This window comes from Gymnodraco acuticeps, unplaced genomic scaffold, assembly GCF_902827175.1.
Source record: "Gymnodraco acuticeps unplaced genomic scaffold, fGymAcu1.1, whole genome shotgun sequence".
Taxonomy (NCBI): domain Eukaryota; kingdom Metazoa; phylum Chordata; class Actinopteri; order Perciformes; family Bathydraconidae; genus Gymnodraco; species Gymnodraco acuticeps.
The window spans coordinates 1,209,903-1,237,086 of record NW_022990440.1 but is presented as its reverse complement, the minus strand read 5'-3'; the positions used below and the strand labels follow the sequence as shown (position 1 = coordinate 1,237,086).

The 27,184-nt window shown below is 44.0% G+C and overlaps 1 protein-coding gene across 4 annotated transcripts; it reads right to left on the bottom strand.

The window, feature by feature from the left end:
- Positions 1–578: 578 nt before the first annotated feature.
- On the bottom strand, positions 579–27,138 carry camsap1b (calmodulin regulated spectrin-associated protein 1b). Of its 4 annotated transcripts, none has more exons than XM_034225281.1 (19): positions 26,695–27,138; positions 24,677–24,843; positions 20,022–20,284; positions 15,301–15,462; positions 13,779–13,859; positions 13,396–13,428; positions 10,964–11,105; positions 10,552–10,691; positions 10,294–10,390; positions 9,667–9,823; positions 9,182–9,264; positions 8,989–9,073; positions 6,194–8,471; positions 5,881–6,017; positions 5,563–5,792; positions 4,952–5,054; positions 4,703–4,815; positions 4,370–4,488; positions 579–2,616 (listed from the first exon to the last, which is right to left on the bottom strand). In XM_034225281.1, exons 2-19 carry the CDS (start codon positions 24,840–24,842, stop codon positions 2,320–2,322), a joined length of 4,686 nt encoding a protein of 1,561 aa, XP_034081172.1. In that variant the 5' UTR covers position 24,843; positions 26,695–27,138; the 3' UTR covers positions 579–2,319. The 4 variants fall into 4 exon arrangements, with proteins under 4 accessions (XP_034081172.1, XP_034081175.1, XP_034081173.1 ...); XM_034225284.1 differs by having other exon boundaries at positions 9,700–9,823; XM_034225282.1 differs by lacking the exon at positions 13,396–13,428.
- Positions 27,139–27,184: the final 46 nt, after the last annotated feature.

The window sequence follows — 27,184 nt, the reverse complement described above, 5'->3', positions numbered from 1 at the left end:
AGGGCCCCTTAAAGACCTCCTATCATGCTATTTTTAGGAATATATTATGGGTCTCAGATATATACAAATATGTGTTTTGCTCAAAATATTAAACAGATCATGCATTTTAGACATCCCTCATATCCCTCTGTGTCAGCCCTGTTAGAGAATGGCTGATTATCTTCTGGCCCCGCCCCCTTTTGAGCACCAGGCACACTGTAAATTCTGTGACGATATGACTTCATATCGCAAATCTGGATCAGCTCCGTTGTAGCCCCGTTTTTTGAAATTTGGGTACGGAGGAAAAGAGAGTTTTATTTTCTGACGCTGTGTGAGTTCCCTGACACACCGGGGACACATATGTATAAAATACATCAAAAAGTGCATTTTGCATGATAGAAGACCTTTAACTCATAAATGTGACGAAAAATAAACAATTCTGTGAAAAGATGCAGCATTGCCTGTGGTTAAAAAAAAAAAGTAAAAAATAAAACGTCTTGTAAGTGAGCAGTGTATAATCAGTGTGGTGTAAAAAAAACTTGCAAAAATAAAAATACACAAATAGTGGTATACAACAAATGGACAAATTAAGCCATGAGAAAAATGAAAGATGTGACTTTTATTCACTTGAACATTTATTGTTTCAGTGCTTCCATTTTGTAAAATAAATAGATGGCATGGGATCAAAGATAAAATCAATGAAGATGAAAAGTACACTAGTGTAACAAAATTGGTGACCAAATGCCGGTACAATCGTTTAGTTAACATGAAAAGAAACTTGCATACAATTACGGATCTGCCACCTAAAAACAAGTCAATGCAGCAAATGAGAAATCAAGTTTCTGTTTTTGGAGACAGCAGTAGTATCAGCTTTACATGTCAGTATTCACTCTTAGTGTTTGGTTTAGTTTGAACACATTTTACGGCAGCAGTGTTATCGATGAGTTTGTAGTTTTCATGCCCATTTAGAAAGCTAAGATTCCCCAACAAACAGAAAGTAAAGTGCTCGTGCAACACTTCTGGTTGATCTCCAGGCCAACGAATGGTTCAAAAAGCACTTAGATTTACAGAGAGAAGAGAGACGACGTGGCAGTGTTTGTCCACATCTTAGAGGAATGTTCTTTAATGTTGGTACTGAACTGAACCACCCCCCCCCCCACACACACAAACCCTTTGGAGCGGCGAGAAACCACCCTCCCCAACACGTCTGTCCCGCTCTCGTGGTAAAAGATGGAACAGGTCGACAAAAACACCCAGGAAGGGGGGGGGGGGGGCGGGGTTTACATTGCATGAAGGAAGCCGTCGACAAGTGTTCATGAGTGCACCTTTATACAGGACAATCAGAGAGTGCCCAGTGGAGAGAGAAAACACAACTAAGCTCTAAACATCAGAGAATTCCCGTTATGATAAAAACACATAACATCAGCTCTTTACCACGTCGCTGCAATCATAAAAAACGCTGAAGCAAAAAAAGAAAAGAATCATCATTTCTGTACCAAAACCTATCCTTCTCCCTCTTATGACACCCTCGGGAAAAAAGGATGTTTTGACAAATAAAAAGTATTTAAAATGACTTTGTTTTCAATGCTATACACATATCCAGTGCTACACGATCAGCGTCTAGTTTAAAAAGCGGTCGAATAAATAGGCGGTAGTACCACGATGCGTGAAAGGCCAACAGATGTCTGAGGGAGACCCCGAGGGCCCCCCCCCACCCCGTGACGAAAAGAAGAAGACAGATCAGAGCAGCAGGTTTTTGGAGATCCCTGGTGAGGCAAAATCGGCAATGCCAGCCTGATTCGACAGATTTGAGTCCACACAGGAAGAGATTGTTGTCCGTTGTTTCGCAGAGCAGTCCCACAAGGGTCCCTTTCGTCGGATTTCCCCCTAAAAGAGCGACAGAATTCCCCCAAAGTCCCCTCCTTTTTGAAGGAGACAGAAGGAAGGACTTTAGTGCGGCAGCTGAGCTCTTGACAGTGCTGAACTAATAAATACTTCATGTAAAAATGAACATCCACCACATATGAGGAAGATAGAGGGAACAAAATGCCACATGCTTGAGTCGTGCCCCTCGTAGAAAAACTAACTGAGCCAGCATTCCTCTTGTTGATGCGACCACCTGTGACGCACACACACACACACACACACAACCACACACACACACACACACCTTTCCCTTGTTTTTGTCTGGGCCCACCTACAGAGGGCCTCACATGGACATAAGGGCAAGCTCTCCAGTGTCCATGGCGGTGCGCTTGGCATCAATGCAGTCATTTAAGGAAACAAGCAAGATGGTGGTCAGATGATTTGGATGATGGGGGGAGGGGTTGAAACTGGCTGTTATTTCCCGCTTTTCTTTGGCACGGTGCCTCTCTTGGCCTGCCACAGGTGGTTGTGGATGGTGATGGCATCCACGCTGACGGACACAGTCTTGGCGGGGATGACGGTGAACTGCTTCCTGTCGGAGCTGTACTTGTACAGCTTGTCCATCATCTTCTTGGTGATGCTCTTGGGTCCCGTTCCCGTCAGCTTCTGCATCTCCTCGGTGTCGGGGAAGTAGGAGTAGAGCGCCCGGAACTGGCAGCCGCCGTCACGGAACAGGATCATCAGGTGGTTGGACTCGCACTTCTCCAACTCCTACAAGGAGAGGAGGGGAAACACACAGAGAAAAGGGAAACGAATGATTGGTTAATATGTGACCTGCTCTATCGAAATCAGTCGCATTGACCCAGAGACACATTTTGAGTTGTATACACTGCTGGAAAGAGGATACTCCTAGCTTTCTAATGATATCAGGATTGTTTTTGTACTCCAAATATTAAGCGAAATATGTCACATTATATAATGACTGTCACCGAGTCATCATTTTGAGAAAAAGGCCTTCAAAGTTTCCTCTTCTCTGGAATCCATCGATCTGATTGATTATTAGCAAATGATCAAAATACTACGGAGGGAAGATATTTTCATTTGGAGGGGAAGCTCGCGAGTGTGTGTGTGTGTATATACGTGTGTGTGTGTGTGTTTGTGTAATTTTGCGTTTGTGTGTATTGTGTTTGTTTCCCGGGGAAAACACTCACGAGAAACACCGGCTGTTGTTATGCCTGCTGTGACGTTAAATTACTCCGTTCTCCGCTTGTAATTATGCCGAAGCTTCAAAGTTGTATTTATCATCTGAATTTGCCGAAACAAGTTTAATATTCTGAAAGCCAAGACTTTGTTTATTTGAAATCAGATGAAAACAAACTGTAACGGACCCTGCCGTGTTATCTATGATTACGATACGCCTTACATTCATAATTTCAGCGAGAGGGAGGGGGGCGGCGCTGCGAAACAGCAGATTGCCTGTCATCTTCCCTTTACAAGTTTAAAGAATGTATTTATCGTGTGATTTTGGAAATAAATGTTTCATATTCTGAAAGCCAAGACTTTGTTTATTTAAAATCAAACAAAACACCCAAACCCCGAAAAAATAGTTTTTTACGCAAATCCACGTTTATTTTTGAAATGAGCCGTTGCGACTTCCGACTGATTTCGATAGAGCGGGTCACATATAACGTTTGCTTATATTATATTAGTAGGTTTGTGAGGGTGAGGCTGCTGATTTGAAACCCAAAAAGGATGACAAACTTGATCTAAAGTGTGTAAAATATTCTCTTTTCAGCCTATTTTTTCCAAAAATCTGATTTGAAAAAGTTGGAGGGACATGGTATAATTAAAGACAAATAATTGAATTGTTACAAAAGCAGATATATTCATAATAAGAGTGACACCCTGCGTTTGTGTTATTTAACCTCAAAACGTAACCCATATTAACCTACAGTGATTTACCTCATGTTGCAGGTTGTGTTGTTTTTGAGGAAATAAACCTATATTGTAGGGCTGCTCAATTAATCGTATTTTAATCGCAATTACGATTTTGGCTTGCAACGATTATGAAAACAACGTAATCTAAATAAAATTATTATTATTTATTTATTTTTAATTTATTTTTAATTTATTAATCTTTTTTTTTTATTATTGGTTTTTCAGTTGAATTATACTTAAAGTTCAGGGTAATCAACCGTTAAAAACATACTGTTTTTTTTGTTTCAATAAATGGATATTTTCAAAGTAAATGGATAATCATTTTTAATAATCGTGATATCAATTATTGACCCAAATAATCGAGATTATGATTTTTTCCATAATCGAGCAGCCCTACTGTATTGTACAAGTTTAAACCTGATTCCCAACTCGTACCGCAAACATGAATCAGAAAAAGTATTTTTCAATGTTGCAAAAAATGGTTGACTATACTCAGCTTCTTCTAATATGTAATTCTGCAGACGTCATTTCTTTGAACATAGCAGAAGCAAACGATTAAGCAGGTGGATGTGTGGTGAGAACTGACCTCGAGGATCTGGTTCTTCTGAGGCTCGTTGACTTTGCCAGCAAGGCAGCAGTGGGAGATTGCATTGTGGATGATTGGCTTATTGGACTTGGCACTGGGCTCCTTGAACAGTTTGGGACCTAGAGGAGAACAGCCAGTTAGACCACACATCTTCTATGCAATACATAACAAGAGTTAAATAATCTGTCAGTCAGATTAGTACAACACATCTGAAGCGTACAGGTCTGTGTCATGCAACAGTGACTTCACAGGTAAATACAACCTATTTGTGTTTTAACAATCACTGAAATGGATTAGTAATGTTTCTTAGGTTACTGATATGTGTGCACTCACCAGTATATTCAGCCATGGAAGTGATGGAGGACGCGGTGGAGCCGTTGTCCCAGTCTCTCTCTGCAGTTCGGCTGTTGTTACGGCTGCCTGGAAACGACTCCACAGAGTCACAGCTGGAAGACAGAAAGACAGGAGGTGGAACAAACAGTAGGACATTTGTATTTGTAAACATCAAATCTTATTCATGGACAAACAAGACAGAGTATTCTTAAGCGCAAGCAAGCAAAACAAAATGTGTGAGAGCCGTACCGCTGAGAGCCCGCCCCTCCAGAGTTGACGCTGTCGGCCTCGTTGGTGACGGCGGAGGCCAGGGACAGGCTGGAGCCGGACTGGGCGCTGCTCAGGTTGTCAGCTATAGAAACAGAGAGGGTTACTTTCAAACATCAAAATATAACTTCAGGAGCAAGCGCTACACACGGGAACTTAATAGCCGTTTGACTGAAAGCACTGGATTTAAGAAGCATAAAACAAACACTTTTCTTCAAAACTGAATAGCTTTGTTTAATGACATTTTGATGATGTTAGCATTGGTAATCTTTATTTCACACAAGCTGGCTAACTTCATTTGAAATGATAATCATGAAAAACCTGAACTGTACTCAGTATGACTCAATATTTGATATTTTAATCCCAGTATTTCATTTGAGGAAGTGCTAAAGACACTGTTTTCAGAGATGAACCTCAGTCATGTCAGCATCAACGTGGTATTAATAGCCGACGGACATGTGGTAAGTGCAGTCAAACTGGAAATGACTGGCAGGGACTGCTCAGCTGGAACAAACTAATGAGCGGCACCGTGCTGACACATGTAAAGAAGAATGTAACAGCTAAATGTCAGACCTATTATATAACATTCTTACATGTGGAAGGGCACTTGGAGAGATGGTCTTGGAGGGATTCCTCTCTGAACACAGACTTGGGTCGGTGTTGGTGTTTCTGCTTGGGTTTGGGGGTTTTGGGGATTTTGGGCTTCACCAGGCCTTGTTCCTCCAAAACCTCCTGCTGCTTCCTCCGCAGATACTCCTGCTTTATCAGCTCCCGTCTCGTCTTCTCGTCTTCTTTACGCAGGCGGTCCTCCTCCGCCTTTTGTCTGGTTGTAAAACAAAGAAGGTTAATTATAGCTTCTTCTTTAAAGAGAAACATCTGGATGTGATGCTAAAGCTGGTGAAGTGAGTTACCTGGCTTCATCTCGTTTGAGCTCTGATTCGGATTCGAGTTGTTGTTTACGGAGTTGAGCCTCCTTGGCTTTCTTCTGCTGCTTCAGCAGAAACGCTGCTCTCCTCTTGGCAAGCTCATCCTCCGCCTTCTCCTCATCCTACACAATACAAGCATGGCATTTTGAGTCACTGAAGGATGACTAGGTGGACCATCAGAAAACTAATGATCAAGAGTGCTGTAATATACACGATGATTCAACAAGTAGCCCAGTGGAGGAAGACAATTAATAATCATATATTTAAATAAACGTCCATATTCATGCAAAGGCATTACCTTGAAGAAGAAGCCCATGCCGGACTTCTGCTCTCCATCCACCTCCGTCATAGAGACCACAGCAGCCTCCTCGGGGTCTTTCAGCTCCGACAGGTCCACCTCGATCAGGTGGGATCTGTTGCGCTGCCCCTCGTCTGACGGTATATTCTCCTTGCCTGACCCGTCTGAAGAGAGGTCGGGTCCCCTCAGGGTGCTGGACAGGAACTCTTCAAAGGACACTTCTGGGGCAGCCACCGCCTTCAAGTCCACCCGGGTCGGCAGGCGGATGTTGGCCTCGTCGTGGAGGCGGAAGTTAACGCTCCGGATGTGGCCGGAGCCCGGCCTGTCGATAGTCTCTGCTGCTGTGGGGGTTCTGGGGCTGTGGGGCTGCTCGGCCCTGGGGGACCGGCCCCCAGCTAACTGCCGTACGTGTGGTAATGTCTCTGACCCACTTTGGGTGGGGGTGAGGGTCCTGGAGGGCTGCCGGCTCTGCTCCTTAGCGATCTTCAGCTCTGATGGTTTGGATCTGGAGCCCCGGGCTGAGGTCAGCTTGGGGGGCTTCCTGGTGGGCGTGGTGCTGGAGGTGGCGAGGTGCTCCACGAACTGGAAGCCTGCCTTCCCCTTAGAGTCACTGTTTTTGTCCGTGGTGACAGGAGGAGTTGGAGCAGGGCCAGCCGAGGGGTGTGCGTTCTGTTTCATCAACTTGTCCTGCTGCAGAGACAGCTGCATCATCTGCTGCTGGATGCTGCCGATGGCGTCGTTCAACAGCTCGATGGAGCGGCTGCACTCATTCAGGTCCAACTCTTCCTCCAGGTAGAAGCTGTCGCTGGTCGCTACCTTGTCTGCTTCCAAAGCTGCTGATGGGGGTGGTCCCGCCACCTCTTTGCCCCCCGTCAGGGCACCAACACACATATCATCTTTACTTGATACTGCCTTCTCCCGACCCAGCTCGTCTTTAGAGATGTCGGCTTTCAGCGGGTTGGGTAACGTGTCACTCTTGCCTCCGCCTTTCTTTACGATGTGCAGGAAGGCTGCCTTCCCCAGCTTCTGCCTCTGCCTCGCCGACAGCACTTCCATCTTCTTCTTCTGGTGCTCGATGGCACGCCGTTTCTCCTCCAGCTGCATACGGAGCTGGATGATTTCAGAAGAGAGTACAATAGAGCCGCTACCATCGCCTATACGGCCGCATCCTCCCAGTGGTGAGGAGGGGCTTTGGTCCCTTTTAAGCCTCCAGGAGGACGGCAGGGGCCCGCTGCACTCTGACCCATCGGGAGTGGTCCTCTGGGAGCTGGAGGCACTGGATCGAAGGTCGTGGTTGCTGCCGAAGCGCTGCTGCTGCGCTTTGCGCTCGGCGAAGGAGGTCATGCGCACGCTGCCGCTGGCCTGGGAGTGAGCGCTGAGGCAGGGGCTGGAGCGCCCGCTGCCCCCATTCATGTCTTTGTCCTCGTGCTCTTTCACATTCATGTCCTCTTGGAGTTTAGCCGACTCTTCTTCCTCGTCTTCGTTAAAGGCTTTGCTTGGCCTGTTGGGGTCTTTAGTGGTAACAGCTTCGTCCAGATCCTCTTCCTCCTCGTCCAGGTCTTCCAGCTCCACGTCCAGGACCTGGCTAGGTTTTGGTTCTTCAGAATCTGAGTGAAGGTAGAAGCCCCCCGCTGGCTCTCTGGGCGAGGGGTCCATGCTGCTGGTAACAACAGGGTGGGACTCTGCCGGAGCCTGTTGAGGCTCCTCCTCCAGGTCCGTCTCCTGACCTGGAGGGGTGAAGGTTTGGTTAAGGCCGGAGGGAGCTTTCCTCCGAACGGCCGACGTAGATCCATCTCCTCGGCGCAGAGAGCCCCTACCTGAAGAGTGCGGCCCCTCGCCACTCTCTTCCTCCTTGTTTAGGCATACAGACTTCTCTTTCGCTGGCTTGATCACAGAAGGCATCAGTGGTTCTAGGTAAAAGCTATCTGTTGGGGGTTTGGACCCAGCCGAAGGTTTGGGTCCCGCTGTGGCAGCTGCTTGCGTCCCTTCGACCCGTTTGGGAATGACGGGAGCTTCAGTCCTGGCAGCTGCCACCAGAGTGTCCTCCTCATCCTCAATGTTGACATTACCCAGAAGGCTGTGGCCGTTCACTCTGCGCATGGCAGTCTGTAGAGGCTGGTGCACAGCAGTCTGGTGTTTGGGTGTGACGTTGATGACGTTGGACGCCAGGCTGTCCTTGCTTATGGAGCGAGCCAGACTCACACTGTCTCCAGAGGCAAGGTCTGCGTCACTGTCTGTGGCCGAGTGGAACATGTAGGGGCCCAGCGTGGACAGGGGTCTGCAGGACGAGAGCATAGGAGAAAGCTCACTTTTATAGACAGATTACAACAGAGTAGCAACGATTAGCAAGATAATCTTCTACCATTTCGATCATTGATAAATCATAAGAGTAAGTGTTCATGCAAAATGACAGAAAATGCTGTTTTCAGCCTTTCAGAGACTGAGATTTCATGTTTTTATATCACATCAAACTAAAAATGTGTTGGTTTTGGGTTGATACAATTTGGAGACACCACCTTGCTAATTGGGATGGACATTTTTTTTTTTTTAAATAGGTTCTTATATTTCTATAGACAAAGGATTATTGGAAGAAATTCAGCAGATTAATCAATAATAAGGATTACAATTTGGAATGTGTATACATCCTCCACATGTTATTTTAACTTACATTTTCAGACATATTTGCAATGTAAATAGTTTTCAGCAGCTTTGAAAAGGTGTCATTTTCTCACCCCCACCACCTTTGTTTCGGATCAAATCCCATCATGTTTTAGTTTTTTTACTATGGTATTTACCTCTGCCTCTTGTCGGGCCATGCAACCACAGAAGCTCGGGGTTGTGCTTCCATCTGAGTCAAGGAGTTGGAGCGGCTTCTGACACCTAATCAGACACAGAACAAGTTCATAAGTATAGAACAGCTGCTGGTCACCATCGTATGATGAGTAGCAAGGCTGTATCTTTTGGTGGGTTAAAGAATGTCGTCCTTACCCGCCACATCTTCTCCTTGCTTCTGTTGCCTCTGTCGGAGGGGCAGGAGTGGGTGGGAAGGACTGAAGGTTGGACCCCCTTTACTAAAAGCCAAAAAAACATTTTTTTCTAGCAGATAAACAAAATCACTAATTTCCTTCAAACACTATTGGGAGAGCAGATAGTGAAAACGTTTACAGCATGACATTATTTCCACAAAAACAGACCAAAGCCAAATACTTTACCAGACATCAGACAAGATGAAAAAGTCCTAAGTGTGTGTTCAGTACCATTTAAGATAGCTAACCCAAACCTATCCTTGCAAAGACACAATGCCATAATGATCTGAACTTTGTGCAAATAATGATTGAATTAGTGAGGTGAGAAGAAGGTTTGATGAATGAAGAGCAGACACTGCTGCGTATCTACCTGTCCTTGCACTGTAACTGGTTAGGAGATAGGATCATGATGAGGTGGAATGAGAATGAAAGCAAGAGAAGACTTACAGGGGGTCAGAGTCTTCGGGGTGCAGGAAGTACCTGTTACAGACTTCAGGGCTGCTCTGGTTATCGGCCACACCAGGGCTAGCCAGGAAGCTGCGTTTGGTGGCGTTGGAGATAGGCACTGACGGGCGGGCACACTTGGGCTGAGCTATAGCTCGAGCTGAGGAAAGAAGAAAGAGAAGGGTGTTGATTCTGCTAAAACCTTTAGTGGCTGATGCTGGCTGACATTGGAAAAGGGATTTATTACTAGTCGTGATCCAAAAATAATTAAATAAATAAAGTGGTTGGCATTTCAATGGGATGAGACATTTTGCTCAGAGATCTCGCTAATGAATTAAAATACCCAAAAATAAAGAAGTTATAGCTATACATCCTTATACTTAGAATCAGCTGAACCATGATTATGAAAAACTATTCATCTATACATGGATTTTCTCATACCATACTGCAGACTATGGCAAAAACGTGACATCCCACCTACGTGTAGCACATGTATACCATGCCAAAGAGGCCACTTGTGCCAGAAGGTGAGGAGTTTGCAGCTACGTCGTGTACTGCTGCTTGAATTGAATGATGAGTAGCTAAGTTTAGTTTGTATCCGGAGTGCAGTAATGACACTGGGACGCTTACCATCTTTGAACTCTTGAAGATCTCTGGGCTGGACAAACTCGGGCTTGACGGTCTCAAACCACCAGAAGAGCTCAGCAATGAACACCATCACATTGTGCTACATAAAGAACATAAGACATTACATTATAAAGTGTAGAATAACATACAATTTCTTTTAAAAATAAAAATCTGTTAAAAAAAACAACATGCAGATTGTGTTGCTGCCGGATATAATAAATGCACATTTGTATTGAATGAATACACAGTCACTTTTTGTACCTTGAGCACAAGTGGCGAGTAGAGCATATCCTCCAACGTCAGATAGAAACTTTTATTCAGATACTCGTTGGCGAACTCTTTGAGTAGCCTGATGTTGTAGAGGCTGTCAGCGATGGAGGGGACTTCCTTCAGGCAAATATCTGATCAGACAGCAGGGGGGAAGAGTCATATTGGGACACAACTCCATGACCTGAGGGCTATAAATGTCACACTGACTGTACTGGGACAGTAAGCCATGTGCAAGGGCCAAAAATAGACTCACACATGGATATTAAATTCAATGTGTGAGCAAAGACAGCTCGATGTTCTTCACTGGAAAAGTATTTGAGGGCAAACTGATAATGAGTGAGTTAGAGCTATTGAATGTGGACATGTGAGTGTGTCAAAGTGCATGCGAGCGAGCACAGCCTACCCTCCAGCTTCATGAGGTCCGGGCAGTAGTAGTTGACCACAGTGAGCATTGCAGCTCCGTCACAAACATCCCTCATCAGGTCCTCCAGCAGTGGGAAGAAGGGCAGCTGTCGGCCTGAAGCGTGCTCCCGGCGGTACCGTACCTAACCAGCCGGCGAGGGGGAAGAGGTTTTATGAGAAGAAGAAAAAACGGCAATAACAAAAGATTTTATACAAGAAGTGGACGTAGCCTTTGGGTCTGAAGCCAAATATGTAACAGCCTTAAACCTGAATTCATTACCTCGGTAAACATAAAGCGTTTATGATCTCCTTTGCTAATGTCAAGTCTTTTTCAATACAGAAATATGTTAATTCTGTAAACTAATGTTGCATTTAGTATGAAAGAAATGATAAAGCTGCCAGTGCTTTAAAGCATGGTTAAATGTTTATTGACACGCTGTCACAGCGACTTGCCAATCAGGACAGAGCTTTAGCAATTCCTCCCCAGCTTTAGCCTCATTTGCAAATATGGAAATTTGTGGCCTAAAAAACCCAAGATGTCGAGATTTTACAACGGCAGTCCACTTCCTATATAAAATCTTTAAATAACAGAACTCCATGGTTCCACCAACACAACATAAAACATCCTAAATGCAATGACTAGTGTCACAAGTACAAATCTCTTTTTGTTGGGAGATTCACGTCTGAACTAGTCAGGGCATATATTGGTCTTGGATGTTTCAGCTTCAGTGAATGCTTAAGACTATTTAATGATCAAGGTTCTCCCCCGGAGATTCAAAACAAAATATTTGTGGTTGTCTGATCAACAACTGATCATCAGCAGGTTTAGTGTCATTTTAAGATGATGATGACACAACATGTTTGACCATAAACAGCCAGTTTAGGGAGAACCCTCGAGACCTGGTTATTGGTGGGAGATGAAAGTGTTTGAGCGGTGATATGAACAACACAGAGGTGATGGTCAGCCTTTCTCAGGCCTTAGAGGGAAGTAGGCTAGCAGCAGTGGCCAGCCCAACCAGGCAATGTGACACAGACTGGGAGACAACCACTGTCCCACTAATGGGAAATCAGTGTGTAAAACGTAGTTACTCATTCACCGTGGACGCATGCTCTACACAGCTTGTAAGAATTTTCAGTATTCATTTCAGGTTTCACAATTCATTGATGAAAAAGTACAAATTAAATGAATACTCCAATGATAAAGGTCGTTACATAGGCCTGTGAACCCATTATAGAAACTTAACATGGAGCTCAAATAGAGACCTACATTAGATTTAGAGCAACATCAATATAGAGCACACAGGATGCCAAATCAGCTGTACTGACTGGTACTACTGTTTGCAAATTATTCTGCATGACTTATAAATATACACGTTATACTGTGAACTTGTGAAACATTCATAAAGAAAATGAATCAAAGTTGTTAAGAAATGAAGATTGAATTAACTTTGATGTCCGTCCTGTTTTAAATAAATGTGCAAGATACTGGTACAAAAGACTTAAATAGATCATATTGCAATATAAAAAAGGTATATAGACGCAATATTAGATTATTGCAGAGATAGGCTAGATAACCCTATGAACTCCACCAAAAACATTTCATAAACAAAATGTTCAACACAAACTGATTTAACCCAAGGAAACTATGTGATGACATTGCACGATTTAAAAACATCTACAATACAAAACCCATCCAAATAGCTACAATTATTTGTATCTTAATAACTTGTCCAGCATTTACTCTGCATCGGGATGCCTTCCTACAAGTTATACAAAACAATACAGAGCTAGAGCTGAAACTACCAACCACGCTTAAGAACTCCAGTACAAAATAAGCTCTACAGAAAAAAAAGAGACTTAGAGGGAGCACTGTACCGCTTCGGAGAGCTGCTCTGAGTCCAGCATGCAATGGGCCAGCTCGTGCATGACATCAAGCTGACATACACAGAAGAGAGCAGATATACTGTCAGAGGAGAGCGTGTGCAGAGGGAACAGAGTGTGAGAGCAGAAGAGAAAGAGCGCCGGGGGGGGTGACAAAGCAGATCAGTGAGAGGATGTGGGACTGCAAAGCAAAGCAGTGGTGTTAGCATTAGGCATGGATTTCCTCTTATTCTCACTGGGCAAGCACAGCCAATCCACATGGCCTTCTTATGCCTGAAATGAGATAGTACACATTGCTCAAATCTTTTGAACATTTCATAAAAGCTGGGACTGACCTTACACCTCTGTGACATGTTTGCCACAAGCAGGAAAAAAAACAAGGGGAAAAAAATGGTCAGATTTCCTTTCTTGCCGACACACTGGCTACAAGCAGCACAGAATGAGCTTGAATGAGCCGTGGTGGAGCGTGTACGCACAACAACACAGAACTATGCGTGCAAGGGGGAGAAGGGGAGAAATGGGGTTATGGTGGGGAGCTGGCATCAGACTTACAGGGACTAGCTTCCAATACCATTTGGAGGGAGACTATCCAGTTTGCAGGGACAAGAGAGGGGAAGAGGGGACAGATGAGGAATAGGAGCAGAGATATTAACAGGTCAAAGGTCACAGACAAAAGGAACAGATCTGCTTCCGGTTTGAACAGAGAAAAAGAGAGCAGGGTCAGAACAACTCCAAAAATGCCATTAGGGAGAAACATTCCTTTCAAAAACTAACGATCCTGCTGTTGTGTTGCAAAGACACCTGATACAGACTAGTGAAAACTTCTTAAAGTCCCCATAAGCCAAATGTATGGCACTGCTGGGAGAAACCTTTTGGCCATTTTGAATCGTTCAGCTTTAAAAGAAGCGATTGGACGATTCTCTATGTGGCTTTACCTTTTGGTGGCTGGGGGACTCCAGGGGGTGGTGCTTGACTTTATGCTCCCGTTCCGCAATCTCCCTCATCTTCATGTTCACCTGCAGTAAAAATAAAGACGATCAAGAAACCACATTATGTAGGTCATTGGTAATGGCGCCTACTTTCTCTGTAGAAATCTGGAAAATGTTTCTTTGTACATGCCGCAGTTGAGTTATCTGATCACACCCCTACCGTGACAGTATGTTTTCCTCTTTGGTCCAAAACAGACAACACAACAAAAACCTGTACATTTTCAAAATAGTCAACTGCAGAGGTATTTAGAGTCCTGGAGGCCAGCTTGTGTTTTCTGACATGTAATGTCTCAACAAGAAATAGATAAATCATTGGTTTACCCCTATTTTTTTATATTTGTTTCAAATCTCAAACAGACAATTTCCTCCTTCCAGACATTGCTGGTGTGGGACATCATGACATGTGATAGACACACTGAGTCACGGCTACGCTGCTTCAGGCTTTCAACCCGTTGAAAGATGAGTGCAACATGAGCCTGGGCCTCTTGTGTGTGCACCAGAGCCACACTCCTATCCGTTGGCTTGTCTCTGAGCACCAGAGCCTTTCAGGCCTTAAGAAAACGAGTTGGCCACTATAATGTCAGCGTGAAACTGATTATTCAAACCACATTAAAGCAGCCTAGGGTCATAGTCAGATAGACATTTAGGAAATACAAATACTTGACTCAATGCAACACGTTTTGAAAACTCTTTTATCCATGTGCAGCTGTGTTTCTTTAAAGTGCACCTATCATGCTATTTCTAGGCAATAGCATAGGTCTCAAATATATAAAAATATATAAAAAAACGTGTCTATGAAGTGTTTTGCTCAAAATACCAAACAGATCACCCATTCTAGCCACTCCTCAGATCCCTCTATTTCACTTCCTGTTTCAAAAGTGCTGATTTGGGGTAGCCTATAAAGCTTTAAAAAAATAAAAATTGATTTAAAAAAAAGGAGGGGGCTGAGCTCATGCGGGACCCGGCAGCTACTGTCTAAACTAAATACTGCCGTGATGAAACGCCATATCATGGATTATCAAGGATTCTCTCTGAAACAGTTTGGAGCTCAAAGGCTTTCTCTCTTGCCGGTTATACCACAAGGTGAGTTCCTTTTTATTTCCTGCTTCTTCACACACATGCTCTCCAGTACAGGTTAGCTCTGAGTGTTAGCGATGCTAATGTAAACACCGACCATACTACGTCCAAAACAGTCGGGCATTGTTTCTGATAGCAACGTTCTGATAGTGCCGTGGGTCCACATTTCCGATATGTCATATCGGACGCAAATCTGGATCATCTCCGTTGTAGCCCCGTTTTTAGAGATTTGGGTACGGAGGAAAAGAGAGAAGGTTTTATCTTCTGACGCTGCGTGAGTTCCCGACACACCGGGGGACACATATTTATGTATAAAAGACATCAGAAAGTGCATTTTGCATGATAGGTCCCCTTTAAATGTTGTATTCCCCTCTGTGCTGTGTGTACCCACCTTGTTGATCCAGAAGACCATGGCGTCCTCCAGGTCAAAGGGCAGCTCCTTGGAGGCACTGAAGGTAGAGAAGCGTTTGACAGAAGCCACCACTTTCTCGATGCTGATCATCTCCACTGTGTACGCCATCATCAGGGCATCAATCATGGGCATGTGAGCACTCTGCATGAGGGAGAAACAGAGGACAATACCATTTCATTGGATTTTCCCTGCTTTACGATACAATTATCAAGGAAGTCCAAATTGCAATACAATGCAAATGTAACAAACATAAAACACTATTAAGCTGATTAGTAAGGTAGGGGACAACTCTAATATAGTGCCAATGAATGCTAATAATGCTAAGTGAAAGTGTTTAGTGAATTTTCCTTCTGATAAAAATTGAGGAAAGGCTTCATACAACTTATTTTTCCCTTATACAGTAGTACTCCGCAATACCTGGAAAACGACTTTGATGTGTGTGTGTTCAATTGGTGGGCTTCCCTCCTGGGTATTAATTAAAAAAATATGTGTGTATAACTATGGCCAGTAATTAACCAATATTCTTAAAGGTTATTTTCTGTAATAAAAGGGACCAATTCTGAGATATATAACAGACGCTATTGGTAGTAGATAGTACATGTCATGGATGAGATAAATGGTGTTTTCTAGTGGGGCAATCCCAAGGTTCCTATAAAACGGTGTAGCTTTAAATAACATGACATGGATTAATCAAAGGTGACGCCTCTCATTCAGCACAATGGCTGTCTGCCTTTACCTGTCTTTGGCTGGAGCCACACGAGAACGGTCGTATCCGCTACAGTTCTCTATCATATAGACGGTTCGGCCACACGAGGCCGACAGGGAAACGCAGATAACGATAACGGGTCCAAAGGTGGGTAGATCTGCGGACGAAACGCTCTGGGGGGCCAAACGGCTACGTGTCTACGCCCTATACGATCATTTTCTGATAACGATGACGCAACAGCCTCTCTCCACCTCTCCTGCGTCATTGCTGATGTGTTTCGCCAACAACAACAGTTTTCCGAGTGTTTCGAGCCAGGTCCCGGTATCTCGCAGGACAGTGCACCCAGCAGGTGCCTCCAGCAGACCCCCCCCACCCCCCCCCCACACGGCAGAGTTTCCATTAGCCGAAACCTAAAATGATCCGGTCAAAATGTCGCATATTGTGTAGGTGTCCTTTGACACTCAGGCAGTCATATCATTAGCTAGATCTGATCGATATGGACATAAACACGAGTGAAGTCTAATCGGACAGGAGAGAGAGAGACAGATCAGAGATCAGCTGCTGCTGACGGGGAAAAAGAGCCCTGCCTCTCCCCACCTCTGCTGCTAAATCCACCGCGGAGAATAAACAGAAGGGCAACCATGGAAACCATGCTCGGAAGTCGGGGAGGGGGGAGGCGTGTGGTGCAGTGGATAGAGCCTTGGTGTTGGGACCATGGCCTTGGTGTTGGGACCAGGGGGTCACAGGTTCAAACCCCACTGCAGTCAGCATGTCGTTGTGTCCCTGAGACACTTCACCCCAAATTGCTCCTGTGGGGATTGCCCACAGTACTGAGTATGTAAGTCACTTTGGATAAAAGCGTCTAACAAGTAACATGTAATGAGTCTTCTTCGCTGCTTTTAGTGTATTTTGTGGCGGAAGTAAAGCGCCACTTACAGGCCCGGCATATGTACTACAGCGTCTCCAGCGGGTTGAGCTGTCTCGTGTGGAAGGACACGTTTCTGGTGCCTATTGCGTGTGGACGGAATACTTTTTTGATAACGATTTTGGTTCGTTTGCGTTACCGTTCTCGTGTGGCTCCAGCCTTTATCATGAGGAGGGTGACCAGGCCTAACAGTGTTAGGCCATTGTTAGCAGGCATCACCCCAGCAGGGTGATGCCTGCTAACAATGGCCTAACACCTGGTGCCTTCCAGTAATATTGTTACTTCTTGATAGTCAGGGTGGGATTTAACACGGACCAAATACTAATAAATCGTTGTTCCCAGCTGTCAAAACAAAAACCTATTTTTCTGAATATCATTGTATGAAAAGAAAGTCCTGAAACCATCACAATTATGCAGCACATGAATCCATTACAACAAATGTAAATGTCTCAGTCAGTGCCGTGTGCATCACCTAATTGGTGATTAAAAGTGCAGAGAGATATGGCTCGTTAACATAACAAATGAGATATCTGAGCTTTCACCACAGCACGACCTAAATGGACAACACTGACAGTAGCAGTTAGAATCTACCTCCAGACAAACCTAAACAGTAAGATACAGGTCGGGGGGGGGGGAAGTGAATAAACAAAGGATGAAGACCTAAGAGGATTCACTAAAAAAAGTATTTAAAGGATGATTCAGGTCTGTGCAAAATGATAGTGTCAAATGACTTCCTTTACCAATCAGGTGTCGTTAAGCAGTGCTCAATAAATAAACAAAAGGACAAATATAACAGCATGATGTGCCGTTACATCTTTGTTCTCCTCCAACATGGAGCCCCACAGGTTTATATAGACTAAAGAGCATGGCTAGCTTCTCAAGGTTTTACAAGGCCCAGCTGTTTCCCCCAAACCATAATCATACACGGTGCAGAGGGACTTTCTGAAGGTGCAGAGTCCGCTACATTCACACAAAGTCAAAAAATGCACGTTGCTATAGAAACGTCTTGTCAACTCAGCAAAGTGGGTAGGGGGTTCCAGCGGTCTATCAGAGATAAGCGCTGTCCTGCTCAGGATTTCCCTTCCCCTCACCAGGCTTTGTGTCTGGCTGCGATCACACAGGCCTGCGTGGATTATTTTTGTCAGGCCTCTAGCAGGAAAAGCAGGAAAAGCAGGAAAAGCAGGAAAAGCAGACGCACATCCCTGCTGAGCCGCAGCCGGCAGAGAGGAAGCCTGCTCTACACCATAGCTGGTTTCCATGATAACAAAAAAGGTAGGGAGCTGACTGATACCTCATTCACACCAATGCAACTCCGGTTCAAGCTCCGTGCTAGAGCTTTTCAAGTTCAGATCCGGCTCTTCGGTTTAGCTCCGGCTCTTTTCACACCGCCCAGAATCCAAATGGTGCTGCGTCATTGCGTCATCGTTTGCGTCATGACGTAACCGTTTGCGTGCCTGCTTCATAAAGCCAAACCGCGCGGAAACCCCTCACAGCTGACACCGACAACAACAACAATGGCCGATTGTGCTCCAGCTTCCTCTGTACCTCTTCAGAAGCCCAGATTCCCAGTAGGTAGCTGGTCTCTTCAGTGGACCACTGCTGCTTGTTAAGTTTATCCATCGTTGTGTACAAACTGGATACAACGCCGGCTTTTTGTTGTTGTTCAGGAGTTGATCCCGCCCCTGCCCCCGCCTCGACGTAAGCGTGACGTATGTGGTGCTTTTGCTCTAGCCGGACAATTTGTTGGTGCTTGAAACGAACCGGATTCCGGAGCTAAGAGGCTGCTCCGCTGCGGTGTGAAGAGGAAAACCCGGTGCTTTTCAAACTCCAGCTCCGAACCAGCCCTGAAACACCGTTGGTGTGAATGAGGTATGTGAGCGAGTTAGCAGGTTGGTGTTTATCTATGCTGTGTGAAGTGCTCTTGGTGAAATCGTGAGACATCCGATCTCATTGCTACAGAGGAGGGAGGGGGGTGTCCTGTACTTTATTCTTCATGCTGCGACGTGGTGCTGCTGATGACTTACAGGATTACCTGTAATTGGTACTGTAATTACTAGGTAATAGGTAGACTACACAAAACTTCACTAGAGCCTAGCCAACAACAGCTTCACGCATAATAAGATCTTTTCTGACATCATATTGATATTTTCCATCAAAAATCAAACTAAAGACTAGTAGGGTAGAAAGGCTGGATAAAAGCATACTAACAGGGTGATCGAGGACAAAAAGGGGAAGATTTCCAAATGCAAGAATTCAGCAAATGCTCTTAAAAGATTTAACGTAGGTGAGAAAAATGTCACCAACAATAAAATCCATTCTAAGAAGAATTAGCACAAAACTAACCCGCTTAAAACGGATGATTAAACTTCAGGTTCTGAGAGGACACAGGCCCCAATTACTTATTGGAATGATTTATTTGTGTATTAATATACATTTTAGATAGAAGTGGATATCTTTGACGGAGTAATAAAGTATCAGTTTATGTTTATGTGAACACTCATAAACCCAATACACACTCAACATAACATTGCCATAGCAATATAACACACATAAAGCAATCCCTAATCATCACAGCCTTATCTTGCATGATAGTCCTCACACGACCAGCATGAGTAACAGTCAAATTCCACCTCTTACTTTGAATAAGAAATTATAAGGAAGCGGCCAAATCTTCAGCTAAATTAAGCAGAAAAATATGTCTCTAACTCACCTATATCTATATGCAGTATATATCATATAAACAAGGTTTTAAAGTACAGTAGATATTAGTTCCCAGTGCCTGAAAGGCTTGTATCTGAGAAGGATTGAACTGCTGGATAGAAGCAGAAGCCTTTTCCACTGGTCTCTCTGTGGAAAGATAACACATCAGAAGCAGGAAGAGCTGTGGATGTTACAGGTCATGTGCAAAGTTGTTAGATCCTCTGCCCTGATTTCCTTCTTCTCTGAAAGGAAATGTGTGCTACAGGTTGATCAAAGCTACATCAACATCATGTATTGCTTGCCTGGTGCTGAATGCAATAGGAGTATAAAGCCAACACATGTACCTAAACATTAAGTCCAAACACTCACCATTTTGATGGGCACACAGGCCAGGTCCTCATCTGTGACGGGAGTATCGTCACTTTCCACAACATAAATGCCCTTTCTGGACAGGGCCTGGATGACGGACAGGTGGGACTGAAGGGACGCCGCCTGCTCCGTCTTGAGGATGAGGGCGCAGACACGGCAGTAGAGCTCGCAGGACAGCAGCAGGTGGATGACGGGCGGCTTTATGTGTTCCTGCTCGTACTGGTCTGTGTAGAAGGGGTCCCTTAAATCCTCTGGAATATGGTCTGCAATGAAGAAGGTGGTTAGGGAAGCCATGTGTTGTTTAAGATAGACATATGGGTTAGCTGGTAAAACACTATAGTAAGAATATGATGGTGCTACATCTCCATCTGCTTCAGCATACACCCATCAAACGTTTTCAGCGTCAACAGGACACAGGAATGTGACAACTTTCCATGTAATATTTGTTCTACGCGTTAGTGTACATGGAGCAAACATGGCCGTTTGTAAGTGTAAGTCAGAGCTTACTGCCTCGGGAGCTCATTGGGAAACAGATCCTTGCTAATCTGAGTGCTCAGTGAGAGCAGGCCTCTCAGGTGACACGGTGGGCGTTGCATAACAATACTGGACTCAAAAAGAAAAAAAAGAGAAAAGGAAACAATGACCTGCACCAGAGTCTCTGTTGCTTTGGATGTGAAGTCACTCTCGATAGCAGAAATCACAGCCATATAAGGGCAAAGGTTGAAGCAGTTGACTTCAGGCATGTACACATCATTTATACTGCAAACAGAGGCTTAAAATAGTCTGAAAACCTGTCCAAAACCCTGCACTATATAAAACGATGTGGTGACAGAAAGAACTGTTTTCTGTTCAATCTGCAGAGCTGCAATAGCACAGCATAAGCCGTATGGGTGCATGTGAAGGGGTCTTAGCGTCTGCTCTGACTGGCAGGACAAAGAGAGACACACGTCAGCAAACAGGAAGGCAGCTCCTTCCAGCTGCTTTTGTAGATCCTAATACACGGAGCACAAATTAACTGCCCAGTTCAAATGGAAATCTGCTTTCCGGTTCAAATGACTATGGGGACACCATTTCACTATAATTCATTTGTGGCTATCGTAGCGTATTGTGGTAGGGCGCCGGACTGTGATTGAACATGTGTGGCAGTCAGCAGTCATTTACAGTTAAGTTAATTGTGTGGCCTACATCATATTATATTTTGTGGTTTATCTTAATGTATAAATGTGTGGTATTACCCCGTAAGTGGCAACCGTCTTGATTTGTACTCAAAAGTATCCTAAAATAGGATCAAATCCTTGACATCAAAGGAGAGTTTCTAATATATTCAGTCTTGTTTTAAGATTCCTCCTGACCAAAGTGCTGCTCTGTTCTGTTGTTAGATCTGTTGGTGCTTCTTCCGGTGCAAAGCGGTGCATCACAGTCTTGTCATGTGCTGTTGCAACTGAAGAAGTGGGGATATCCCAAACCTAACAATAGGCTCAGGACATTTCCGTCAGGGAGTGATTACGAGCCTTTAGTTTGACGCATCAAATCTAACATACAGCTAGAAAGATATGTAAGAATGAGATTGCATGATAAGGTATAAACTGAAATGGCCATATTAATATGCTAAACACAACCCTTATGTAAGTCGCTGCTCATGCTCAGACACAATGAATCGTGCTCACTGTGTATGCCGCATGCATTAATACAACAGAAGCCTCACCGACAAACTGTCACTGCACAAATTAGCGCAAATAAGGATGTTATTGTACAACAGCATTCATCTATTATGCAGCTACCAGTAGTGTGGGTCATTCCTAGAGAGCTGTGTCTCAGTACATAGACAGACTAGAACAGGGGTAATGATTGTGTATAAAAACAAAAGGGGTCTGGCTGGGGAGAGACTTCACGTTTGACTTCATTACGAAGACGATGATGTGGTGTGGCAGCTGCCCCCCGCCCTCCTGCCACCATGGGCCAAGCAGAAACATTTAATAATAGAGATGGGGTGGAGCACGAGGATGTGGTCTGGCTGAAAAACAACTGGGATGTGCAACGGCAGAGTCAGCGGAGCACGAGCTGCACCACAACACGATCGGCACGAGCAGCGGAGAGCACGGCTAAGGACAATCTGAGGAGCCGCCGTGTCAGCAGGACAGGAGAGCATGTGTACAGACATTGTGATCGCTAATCGCACGGTAATGAATACACACTAAACACACCTGAATCCCTGACCATCCCCAAACACGACTACACTTAATTAAAATAGAACCTACCACGTCACTCGTTTACACGCCGCTGTTTGTTTCTGCCAGTCATTGTGAGAGCCAAGCAAAGAAGGCAGCATTAGGAGACACCATAAGAGCCACAGGGGGAAATCAAAGGGGCCTAGTACATCCAGTTCCCAGGGGAGGAAGATAATTGCGGCTGCACCTGAGAGATGACTCGCTCAGTGCTGCCAAAGCTTTGGAGAAAATGTGTGCTTTCTGTCGTAACTGTACGTCCAAATCATTTGCGATGCATGCTTATAGTTTGTGTAGAGATGTTGTTATGCTCCATCTTTATGCGTGCATCGTTAGCTAGGGCCAGCGAGTACAGACAGTGAGCTGAGCAAGCAGATGCCTTAACTCAATGAACATGCTAGGGTAAACGCTGGGCCTAAAAAACAGACGGTAGCTTTCCACCCACAACCTGGATTACCATGAAACCTCCAATCGTACTGTCAGTTGTTTATTATGAGTGCCTGGGGCAGTAGGGAAATCTGTGTAATGACCATAGATATAAATGTGACCGCAGAATGCAAAGAAAAGCCTGTTCAATCCTGATGGAGGATTTGACCAGAGATTACATTGATGTTGTGCAATAAGTGGCCAAGGCTTGCACTGACTTAGCTTCACTTCTACAATAAGGAGACACTGTGTTGCAAACCAAAAGGTAGATAGCAGCCCTGGATTAAAAACAATGGCGGCTTTCTGTGGTGTTCATCCTGCAACCTTTCCAGGAGGGATGATTAAGCAAATGCCAAACAGTCAGGATGTTCTCCGTTGACATGTCTGCGTTAAGAGGTTAAATATTTATAATGTGAGAGAAGGCTCTAGGAGAGAAATTAGGCCAACATTCTCACACAGCAGGTTTTCACCCATGGATAATATATAGGTATGCACAAAGAAACACTGGACTCCAAAGCCTATGATAATATATAGTGTATCTGATCTGAAAACATGCCAACAGTTTAGTGGCTGGTAGATTTGAAGGGTAGGAGTCTGTTTCAAGAAAAGTACATTTGACTGTTCACTGCTCTCAGCTTCTGTGGATACAGTTAGGATAAAACAACACAGCTGACAACCACCACTGATTCAAAAAAGCTATGATGTTGTGTAACTTGGTCAAAACCAGTATATGTCAATAAGATAGTTATTGGCAGTATAAACAACTGGGTGTTAAAAACCTCTAAATATAACTTAACATTCCAACAGCAGCACATCTGTCTTTGGAATCAACATCACTCAAATTCATTTAAAAAAACAATAATGATCATGAAGGTAAGATTTGTTGCAAAGGTGCCATATCAGCCTTGGCACTAGGTTCACAGCTGTTCAAGAAAACGTTACACTAAAAACATTTTAGAAGATATCTCCAATTGACTTGATCACCTCAGACTGCTGATCTCATATATCTTCAGATACATCTAAATACAATTTGGCAGAGCAGGAACTGTAGATTTTGTCTACCAGAACTTACATAGAGAACATATTCGAAGATATTTAACAGCCACTTACCAACAGGAATAACACAAATGACAGCAAGCAAAACCTGTGTAAAGGTTCATATGGCCGCCTGACTTTCAAACTAACTGTTAACTGACTAGGACGACTTTAGGTTTACCCAAACTTTACATCTACAATACATTCTTCTAAAGAAAATGTGAATAGTTTGCTTCATCATGCACTAGCTGCGCCCAGGAAGAGAAAGTGCACTTAGGACATGAAGAAAGCAACAGAAGATAAGCAGTAATAGTACCCGGGGTTTCCAAGGTTGCTTGTTCTGCAGCCACAAGGAAATGTCTACTTAAGGGTTGTCCTCAAATGCAATTCCATACGACTCATCTTGTATTCATCAGTAGACTGTTGCAAGCACAGACAAGACTGAAAAGCCCAGTTACAGGCCAATCCCATATTAACAGAGGGGGAGGGGGAGGGGGGGGGTGAGTGACTGGCGGTGCAGATCAGTATTTTCCATGCTCTGAGTCAAGTCTAACAAATGAACCCTAATCCTCAATTCCTGTCACTCAGCCTCATTTGGGTTCGATCTCACTGGCCGACAGACAAGCATGGAAGGATCTGGTGAGTCAGTGAGGGAGGCTTCAGCCGCTGCCAAGTGTCATGGGGGAATTCATGTTGGCTTTCTTTCCCTTTTCCTGTCTATGTTTCATCATGGAAGTTTAACACAATGGTGGCAGTACGTGGAGAACATTTTCAAAAAGTATGCAACAATAACCTCTGAAATAACTATGATATGAGGAAAATATGCTGCAGATACCACTATCCTAGTTTCTAATAAACCATATACTCATACATATATTAAAGTAAGTAGGTCATGTAACCCAATGGAAATCTAAAGAAAACAAACATATGTATTGTTTGTCCAGCATGAATGTAAATATTATTACTCACCAATGCCATATGCTTTGGCAAACAGCCACCGCAGGTTGGCAGCTATTTTTGCTCTGGCAGAATCGTACATCTCCAATGGTACGAGGTCCATTGTGACGTCCGAAACTCCAGCCAAGTCCACTTTTCTTCTGGTGCTGTCCCCGCCAGCACATAAATCAACATCCATCCTGAAAAAATAAACATGTTCCATTATACTGAACACAGTGCCGAGTAGAAGACACCAGCCATCCATAATCGACAAAGTGGTAAAGTCATCGACATGGCTTGTGAGAGTGGCTTGATGCTCTATTGGAGTGATTATTCAATTAGTAATTAAATAAAATCTCCATCTGCTTTAAGGTGATTATTAAGTAAAGTACTGCTGTAGTTACCCCTCCCTTTAGTAGTCAACCAGGCTCACATCTCGCTGTTTGGAGAAGCTCCAAAGTGGCATCTTTGCTGGCATAATCACAATCATTAAGTCGATGCTTGATGAGAGTCGGGACAGTGTCTTTGCTTCATGTAGTACTTAAGTGACTCTACATTAAAAGGCCAACAGTGACTGAAAACAGTGCTGTATTCAAATATGAAACGGTATGGTCATTATGAATAGCAAAAGGTATCTGATGTAACTTGTGTTTTTCTCTCAATAAAATATCATTGTATCGCTTGAACCAAAATGACATGCAGGAAGCGCATGTTGACGGTAAGAAAACGGAGAACTCTTACTGATAGTTGAGGAAGCTAACCTATGCCTCTTATTGATATTACCCAAATCCTGCAACAACAAAAAAAGCCACCCCTGAAGAACATGTTTGGTGTCTCAGTGAAAGAAATCATGTCCTCTGTCTCTTAAAACAGATTTAATTCATTTGGTTCATATTTTTGTTTTCATGTTGTAGTCAGCTCTCCTCTGAAGTAGACCCATGTTTCTAATCAGAGACCATATCAAACTCAGAGCACTTTCAATGTCCCCTTCAGGCTGATTTACTGCCTAGATATTACCATCCAATATCGCATTGGTCACTTGTTTTTGCTGGACACGACTCCATAGTACTGAAATGAAGGACCACAACATTGTAGAAAAACAAGCGCAAACACCTGCTTAACATTACACAGAAAATGACACTAAGGTAGTTTATGACGTAAGAGAATAACATGTTATATTGTGGAATATCCTCAACTTACCAACTCAACATTATGTTACCGAGAGATGGAAGAAGTACTACTCAGATGGTCTTCTTAAGTAAAAGTAGAAGTATCAGAGAGCAGGAATACTCGGTCCTGAATTTAACATGTTACTCAAGTACAAAAGTATTGGCATCAAATTATACTTCAAGTACCAAAAGTAAACGTTGTCATTATGGAGATTGGACCATTTGGGAATTATATAGATTATTTTAGATGCATTCATGTGTTTATCAAAGCTGGTAAAGGTGGAGCTAATATTGATTCCTTTGTATACTGCAGGGTAGCTTGTGGATTTACTCCAGGTATAACTCAAGTCTTATTTCAGTGTTGATTGAATTTCATAACAGTAATCAGAAATCTGCAAAGTAACTACAAGTATTAAATAAATGTCGTTCAGTAAGTAGTAGAGTACACAATGTACCTCTTAATTGAAGTAGGGTAGGAGAACAAGTAACATTTGAATACTCAAGTAAAGTACAAGTCCCTCAAAATTGTACTTAAGTACAGTACATGAGTAAATATACTTAGTTACTTTACATCACTGATGTTATCATTAACGTCCCAATGCTGGCCTGATGAACAAGCTAGGGAATAGCTATTAACCTAAATTAGCTATAATCAAAACATTAGCTTTGTACCTGGTGATATGTTAACCTAAACAACGAGGGATGAGCCGCTTACAGACATGGTACACATTTGCCTAACATTAGATTAGTTGCACGACCATGCATGCAGATGTAAAGCAGCTCGCTAACCGTTAGCTAGCTGGTGTGTACTGTAACGTTAACGTTACAGGAGCTGCATTCGTCGGCCCCGTGTGTGACGTTAGCAAGCGGGGAAGACGTTACCTTGAAAGGTGTGGTGTTTCTCCAAGTCACCCTTCAGTTCCGTTGGTATAAACAGTTATCCAAGGTCCTGTCTCGCTTTACAGTGGCCTGTCGTGTAGAAAATACACCAGCAGCAGCGGTGCATCGTAGCCAGCTAATAATGCTAACAGGGAGGCGAGTCTGGATGGTCTCCTCCCAGCAACAAGACCCGATCCGCGGCCTGTGTGACAACCGCTCCACGGCAGGCTTTCCGCTCAAACAAAACGCCAGGCAGAAAAAGGGGAGTGCTCTCCGGTGAAGAAACACGACGTACAGAGGCTTTCCGTCTTAAAATCTATCTCTGTACTAAACGCCTCATGTTAGTTACCAGATAAACACATACCTAAGTGGCTGGCGCTCTGCAGGGAGGACCGGTGGTGTGTTCGCGCTCTGCCCATAGAAATTTAATTATCATTCCAGCCTTGGTAAAGCAGCGACTGCGCATGCGTGATTGCCGTCCAGACTGTTACAA

Excerpts from the sequence above, each read along its gene's own strand:
- camsap1b (XM_034225281.1), bottom strand. The coding sequence starts at position 24,842 with ATGGATGTTGATTTATGTGCTGGCGGGGACAGCACCAGAAGAAAAGTG. Across the intron at positions 6,018-6,193 it reads GCATGGGCTTCTTCTTCAAG|GATGAGGAGAAGGCGGAGGA; the intron begins GTAATGCCTTTG and ends TGTATTGTGTAG. Across the intron at positions 5,055-5,562 it reads CTCCAAGTGCCCTTCCACAT|CTGACAACCTGAGCAGCGCC; the intron begins GTAAGAATGTTA and ends CTGTTTCTATAG.